This window comes from Prunus persica, chromosome G1 (assembly GCF_000346465.2).
Source record: "Prunus persica cultivar Lovell chromosome G1, Prunus_persica_NCBIv2, whole genome shotgun sequence".
Classification (NCBI taxonomy): domain Eukaryota; kingdom Viridiplantae; phylum Streptophyta; class Magnoliopsida; order Rosales; family Rosaceae; genus Prunus; species Prunus persica.
The window spans coordinates 43,330,062-43,338,213 of NC_034009.1; the positions used below are offsets into that span (position 1 = coordinate 43,330,062).

Consider the following 8,152-nt stretch of genomic DNA (forward strand, 5'->3'; position numbering starts at 1 on the left):
TCCACATGCGACACCATGCAACCGTCCAATTCCGTATCTTTAACAACAAACCAAACCGGACCTAGAAAATTCTTTGAAAAAACCTCACAAGCTCCGGCCCGACCAGCCGGTTCGAACCGAATATTTGAGAACGAAGAATTCACGCTTCTCGATGCCTGCTACAAAATTCCTTACCCCCGACCATCAATTTTGTAAAATAAATATTTTCTCAACGCACAAAAGAAAAATTAAATTAACAAATATTTATTCTGTTGAATTTGATTTAATATTTACTTTTTGGGGAATATTTCTCTCCCATCTATTTCTGGCTCTCTTTCAAGCCCTAAAATCTGAAACGATTTTTCCCCATTATTGTCCGAATCAAAAAAACCGTCACAAAAAGCTCACAATCCACACACACACACACTCTCTCTCTCCAAGCAAACCAAACACATTCTTCATTTCCCTCGCCTAAATTCTCAATTTTTTTTACACCATCATCACCACCGTCCATTTCGCAATGGCGCAATTTGGACGGCTGTGATCGTCCGATCGCTCTGCGAGCTCAATCGCCACCACCACCACCACCGCCATAGGCGTCATCTGTTGTAACCTCTGATTCTATGTTAGCGGCACCGTTTGGATGCGTGTATTGTTGGGTGGAGGATAAATGCATGTGGTTGGGGATCTAGGGTTTCGGAGCCTCGTGCTGGTGGCTTGTTTTTTGGTGCCGGTGATCGGCTTCTTCGTGGTCCGAAGGAAATGGCGCCTCGCGAAGGCCAGAACGGAGGAGATCAAGAGGCTTTTGATCTTGGCCAAGGAGGAAGCTGCTAGAGCTGAGTTTGAGGTCGCGGCTGGGTACGCCGCCGTTTCGGTTGCTGAAAATAAAGGTTCTTATTGCGCTGTTTGTTACTGCCCCACCACCACGCGCTGCGCCCGCTGCAAGGCGGTTCGGTACTGGTACGTTTTCTAAAAAAATGGATAATATATTCTTTTTCTTCTAATTTCTATAATTTTAGGCTTGACCAATTTGTGCATTTCGGGTTTGTAATTATGTGATTTGCGTGGTAATTTTTTTTCGTTTATTTACAATACATGTTTGGTAATTCTGAATTTTTGTGTGAAACCCACTTGTTAATGTATTTGTTTTTCTGGGATGGATGGATTTTTCTTTTCGTGAATATGATTCATTGGATGGTTTTTTGTCATTAATCTGATTCTGTACTTCTAATATGTCGAAAAAGCTAAAACTTGAGGAAATCTGTATAGAGTTAATCCCTGATAGGGAGAAGGAATTTGATGAATTTATTTTGTATTGAATATTACCAAGCCTCCATGAGTACCTACTATGTGTTATAGGAAGTGGCTGTTATCAGAAAAAGAAAAAAAGTTGAAGTGATAGGGCTTTTAGTTACTAAGTTGTTACTACAACTGAGAAGGCAACGATTTGCTCATGATTAAGAACCATTGGAAGATCTGTTTTTGTTTTTTTTGTTTAACAGGCATACACAACTGATCTTCTGTTTCTTGTCAAAAATAAAAAAATAAAAAAGACGAACAGTCAAATAATGAAGAGAATGCCTTCAAACTTACTGACATCTTATGATCACATAAACTGTAGAGAGGAGTTGAGGCTTGAAAAAAAAATCGACCTTAGATAATGCTGAATGATGAAAAATAATCCTTGTAGCCAACCCTAATTAGATTTGAAGAAAAGTCTTGTGGAACTGTTCATTTCAATACTTGATGTCAACTTTATTTCCTGGTTAAGCTATGGATCCCGAGGTTGAAAATGCCAAAGATACAGGTACTTGCATGTTCTTTGTAATGACTGCAGTCAGGTCTTCATAGAGATTTTCACATGATAGACTTAATAAGATTGTATTTCTGGTATCATGCAGTGTTCATCTCATTTGTTCTGGTGGCGATCATTAATCTCTTATTGCTTGATATTACTTTTTTCTGCACTCATACCAGTTAATAATAAGGTTAATTTACATTTTTGTTCCTTGTAATTTAGACTCAATTCCATTTTAGTCGTTGTAGTTCTAATTTAAAAAACTTGACATTTATAGTTTGTCAACATTTTCAATGCAATCCAAATTTACATTTCTGTCGTGTGGGTGACGACAAGGATAAAAAGGTGAACATAATTTGCCTTCATGATGGCCTGGTTCCATGCTACTGTCACACTTATTTTTTTCTCCTTGGTGACATCAGGGAAAAAAATTAGCATTTCCCGCCAACCAACATCACAAAACTTACAAATTCGACCACATTTAAAGCCTTAACAATCTGTAAGGGTAAATTTATTCAGACTAGAAGTCCAGGAACTACAGTCCTTAACCTAATAGTAACATTAACAGGTGACCTATTTAGTAAGCTGTAGTTTATTCAGGTGCACACACACGGCTCTTCATTTGCTCTCTCTCTCTCTCTCTCTCTCTCTCTCTCTCTCTTGCTCTTGTGGGTTTCTATAATTGGTATAGTATTATATTTACAATATTGACATGACATCCAAATTCAATGTTTCAGTTCTGGGAAGTGTCAAATTATTCACTGGCGACAAGGTCACAAGGAAGAATGCCATCCTCCTAGTCATCAAAGTATTGACGGGGAAGGTGATGCTGGCCTGAACGTGGCCAAGAAAGACCTTGAAATTAATACTGACAAGATTGAAAACAGGCAGTCAGTTGAAAGATTCTCTGAGGAACCTGCATTGCCTAATCCTGGTTGCCCTCCCGAAATTCAATGTATAACAGATGATGATAGTGAAGATGAATTTCTTTCCGAGAGGAAAGGACCAAATTCTACTTCAGAATCATCAGCTACCTCTTTTTCTGGATTTTCTACTTCTGCCAGCTGTACTGGATCTTCGGATGATGCTTCTGTCAGTGAGAGTGTTAGTTCATGTGAATCTGACAGACCAGATGGGCATCCATCTGCTAATGATGCCCTTGACATGCTACACACTTCCTTTAATGTCGACAACATTGATCAATCTAGGCCATTATCTCCAAAATTTGCTAGCTTGGTTGATTCTGTTAATGGTTTTGCTAAATTAGGTAAGTTAAGTCAGGCTAAACCTAGTTGCAATGATGGAGAGAATGAGCGGAGATCAAATTGTTCTTCAGATTTGAACAAAAGTAGCAGGAGTGAGGGTCCAGTTACTGAGTCTTGTGCACCATCTTCTGGTTTCTGGGGGAGAACTCTCGATTCTGTAGGGTCCAGTAGTGATGTCCAGGTGTCCAATTCCAGTGTAGCCAGTAATAGCAAGGTACCTGGTTTTGGGTCTTCCTTACAGTTTTCTTTCAACTTGTCTGGAAATATTGCTCCTGCCCTGCGTACGCCTGGCTCTGGGTCAAGTGGCACTATACTAGGTGATGCTTGTACAGATTGTTCAGAGCTCAACAAGTCAATTTATGGAGCTGATTTATCAGAGAAGATCAGTGGAGATGCTCCTAAGGTCAGGAACTCCCCATCCAGGAACTGTAAAGGGTCGAATAACGAGGTTAATGGATCTAGCAGTGATTTACATGCCTTAAAGTCCAGAGCAGTTAATTCTGCGCCATCCTCCTTGCCTGCTGTTCATAAATCTATTCGCACCGAAAGAGTTTCAAAAGGTACAGATGCTTTGAATTCTAGTAGAGTGCTACCCACAAGCTTGGATCGGTCCAACCATGCTGTTAATAACTGTGGCAGAACTTCAAATCTTTCAAAGTCTAGGGAAGTTGGATATCCACCCAGTGTTTCTGATTCTCGTCTTGCATCTGCTGTTGAAAGTTCTTCACTTCCATGTGTAAAAGCTGGAAAAGTTGATTTTGTTGAGGCTAGGGATGCTGTTTCATCTCAAGTTACAAATTCTTCAAATGATAGGAATGGCTTGAAAACGTCTGTGTTTAAAGTTTTTGATCAGTTTAGAGGATCTAAAACATCAAAGCACTATCCTTTGGGAGTTGGGACTGAGATTGCAGGAAAACATATTGAGAAGGTTTGAGCTTTTATCCTTTCATAATGTACGTGCCTTAACATTTTGCTGGTTTGCAGTAAAATTTAGTTGATTATGCTTTTTGTTTCTGCAGGAAATTTTTCCATATGAATTATTTGTCAAGATTTACAATTGGAACAAGGTGGAATTGCGCCCTTCTGGCCTTATAAATTGTGGTAACAGGTAATGTCAAATGATACCTGTTTATGCGGACATATTTGAAAAACTAACAAGTGCATAGAACTGAGTCGTTAAGTGATTCTGATTAGATCTTCATGAAGTCTTGTAGCTGTTACCTTGACTTTTGAATGCAATGTTTTGTTATTAAGGTGAATTTCTGTGCTGCTACTTGTCTTTTTATATTGTTAGCATTACCAAGTTCCACATGTATGGTCTAATGCCTTCTGTCAGTCCTCTACACCAGCAATGGGAAAGAACTCTGTGTTTTGACACAATCATTCATTATTTAACTGAATTTTCTACAATTAGTCCGTGCATACAACTTTACATATGTCTTGGTTGGTTTTCTTTTCAAACAGCTTATATAGATCAAAAGTTGGTTTTTCTATTGTTGTGGATTCGCCTTTTGTGTGAGAAGTGTTGTCATTCCCTTTTTAACATACTCTTTATTCCTATTTTGCAGCTGTTATGCCAATGCGGTGCTCCAGTGCTTGGCATTCACTCCACCTCTGACTGCTTATTTGCTTCAAGGACTCCATTCTAAAGTTTGTAAGTTTTCGAGCATGTTCTCCATTATGGATTCATATTGAATACTTGTTTAGTATGGTCGGTAGCTCTTATATTGTGTTAAGTTTATTGATGAGTCTTAATATGTTTCAGGTGTAAAGAAGGAATGGTGTTTCATGTGTGAGTTTGAAAGTCTAGTTTCGAAGGCAAAGGAAGGAAAATCCCCTCTGTCTCCTATGGCAATACTTTCCCAGTTAAGAAATATTGGAAGTCAACTTGGTAATGGGAGAGAAGAAGATGCCCATGAATTTCTAAGGTGTCTCATACTATTCTATGCATGAACGACACTATCACTCTTCCATCTTCTGGACAATTCTTATATTAATTTAATAAGTTAAATTGACAGGTATGCTATTGATATGATGCAATCTGTTTGCCTTATGGAAGCCGGGGTTAATGCTTCACGCTCTTTGAAAGAAGAAACAACTTTAATAGGCCTTACATTTGGAGGCTACCTTCGATCAAAGGTATGCATAGTAATGGGCCTGCTAGAGATTTAATAGTATTATAAATTATATACAACCAAGGGTAGCTCTGTTTTCTTGCCTGAATTCCGATGCTGTTTGATTGTTGACATCTCACTATTAATAATTGCCTCAATGGAACGTATAAATTTGATTTTATGGCCTGCAGATAGAATGCTCAAAGTGCCAAGGAAAGTCTGAGCGGCAGGAAAGAATGATGGATCTTACTGTTGAGATTGAGGGTGATATAGGAACCTTGGAAGAGGCTCTTCGACGGTTCACCAGTACTGAGACCTTGGATGGGGAGAACAAATACCAATGTAGCAGGTTAGTTGTATTTTGTTCCATAAGTCTATTACAAGCATCTATTGGTTCTTGTTACATAGTTAGTGTAGAATCACTGTTCTTTCAACTGAACATTCTTTTTGCTATCATATTTCTGTTAGCTATGTATTAAGTTTGCTTAAATTTTCTACATTTGATAGGTTATAACTGGTAAATCATTTTGGCAAAGCGTTCAGTACTTTAAAAAATTTACATTTTGATGAGATACTATGGGCAATAATGCTCTTTTACGCCCCAAGTTCAAACTGTGTGTGCTATAATGAAATTTGAAACCTGCTACTCTTTTTTTCTTTTTTTCCTATGATAATTGTCTGACATTTTGTTTTTAGAGTGTAGAAAAAATACGTCCTTGTTACATTTTTAGGATTGTGGCATAATGTATCATGTGAAAACATTGATTATATGTAAGCATAAAATAATATCCATTAAATGTTCACCCTCTTTTCCCCTTTTGCAATCTGCCATGGTTGCTTGTTGATCTGCCCTCAAAGTTTGAATAACTTTGATTGAAGTTTCTATTTTATAGCATTACTGGCTTTAAAATGCACTAACTTTGTTGGTGCTTTCAATATCCGATCAATCAGATGCAAATCGTATGAGAAGGCCAAAAAGAAGTTGACAATACTGGAAGCTCCCAATATCCTTACCATTGCACTGAAGCGTTTTCAGGTAATTGAGTTATTCAAGCATGAATTTTTAGTCTGGGCTGTTTGTATCTTATTTCTTTTATATAATGTGCGTTTCCTGTAAAACAGTCGGGAAAATTTGGGAAGATCAATAAGCCTATTCGGTTTCCTGAGATCCTGGACTTGGCACCTTATATGAGTGGCACAAGTGATAAATCTCCAATATATAGACTCTATGGGGTGGTTGTTCACTTGGATATCATGAATGCCGCATTTTCTGGTCACTATGTGTGCTACGTTAAGAACTCCCACAACAAGTGGTTTAAGATCGATGACAGCACGGTATGTTATTTACAAAGTTGGTATTTTAATGTGGGTTGCAACTTTACTCATTCATTTTTGTTATTTAGCTTTGGGTTTTAGCTATATCTACTTTAAGTCATGGGGTTATCTGAGTTATTTTACAGGGCTCTCTTACCTAGATTTACTGAAGGCCATACAACACAGGATAAGGTGTTCCCTGTAAACGTCAGTTAGTCTACATCCAAAAAAAGAAGGAAAAACACTGAGAGTAAACAACAAAACAGAATTACAAAACAGCATTCCAATCTGAATAAATAGCATGAAAAGACCAATCTCGAAATTCAGAGGAAACCGACACCAAAAACAAACTCTGTCCCACAAATGGCCCACATCCTCCCCTCTTACACCTTCAAAGATTCTTCTCCTCCACCCAAAGATCGGTCCTGTGTGATTATAGGGATTTGTGTAACTGTGTTACATTGATGAATTTTTATTTTACCTCTAATTCGGATGATAGGAGCTTTAGGAAAGTTCTCTAGAAAAATGGATTTGAGGTGAACAAGCATGAAGACTTTAGCAGTGCTTTAAATTTCGTAATGATTGATGCATAATTAGCTAGCATCCAACCCTTACAGCACTAAAAATTATATACTGAGCTAGTTAGCCCTGTCTCGTGTTTCCATTTCCTATGATTTTCTTATTTATTTGTTTCATGCATAAACAGAATATTGCTGTAATATCGTATTCCAGTGCTTTCAATCAATAATGTGTTTAATGTGGTTGTGCAGGTAACAGCTGTTGAACTTGAAAACGTCTTGATGAAAGGGGCATACATGCTTCTTTATTCGAGGTGATGATCTCTTGACCTTTTCTGTTTTGTTCACATTGCTGCCTCTTTTTTAGTTTCTCTAATCTTTTTATTGTTTGGGCTTCCGACACCTATCTTGCAGGTGCTCGCCGAGGGCCCCGAGATTGATAAGAAACAGAATAATATCTCCTGATCCCAAACATAGAGCCATTCCTTCCTGGATTAGTGGAAAGACTACCAATTTGAAACCGAAGTCTGTCTCGCCACATTCTAGCGTTGACCCATTCTTACCCTGTTCAAATCCTCCAGAGGATACAACGAGTTCTCAGCTGAAAAGGATTTTAGAAGAGGACTCATCAAGTGACAATTCTTCCCTTATCAGCAACAACTCTGACGAAGGTTCTTGCAGTACTGATAGCACTCGTGATTCTTCGAGCGCCGATGACTTGTCCGATTATATATTTGGTGATTCAGGACGTGGTTGGAATAGCCCTTGGAGGAATTTTTCGGATTCTGACACTTCTTCCTCATCCTCTTCCTCACCCACAAGTACAAAGCATTCACCGCTCTCTGATTCAAACCGGTATGCTTCAGATGGTGCAATGACGGTTCCTTTTTTGAATTCTGACACCAGTAAACAATGTAGAAAGTTAGCAAGTAGTAGTAGTAGAAATAGGGAAACTGACTCGGAGAGATTAGGACCCGACTCTTTAAGGGATGTAAAATTTAAAAAATCAAGTAGGGAAAGAACGGTAAACATTTGATTATATCATATATATTATGTTCGAAATGGAAAGCCGCAAATAAAGAGATTGGAGAGGAGCTGTATGTAATGTAACCCATTAGCAGGTTTTATTAAAAGAAATCGGCCATGGCCTTTTTGCCAGTTACC

The 8,152-nt window shown here is 38.3% G+C and overlaps 1 protein-coding gene across 1 annotated transcript; it reads left to right on the top strand.

The window, feature by feature from the left end:
• On the top strand, positions 206-8,152 carry LOC18792671 (ubiquitin carboxyl-terminal hydrolase 16). The gene is made up of 11 exons (XM_007225357.2): positions 206-939; positions 2,515-3,970; positions 4,062-4,150; positions 4,611-4,696; positions 4,808-4,970; positions 5,061-5,181; positions 5,348-5,505; positions 6,108-6,192; positions 6,279-6,491; positions 7,241-7,302; positions 7,403-8,152. The coding sequence occupies exons 1-11, from the start codon at positions 650-652 to the stop codon at positions 8,022-8,024; spliced, it is 3,345 nt and encodes a 1,114-aa protein (XP_007225419.1). The 5' UTR covers positions 206-649; the 3' UTR covers positions 8,025-8,152.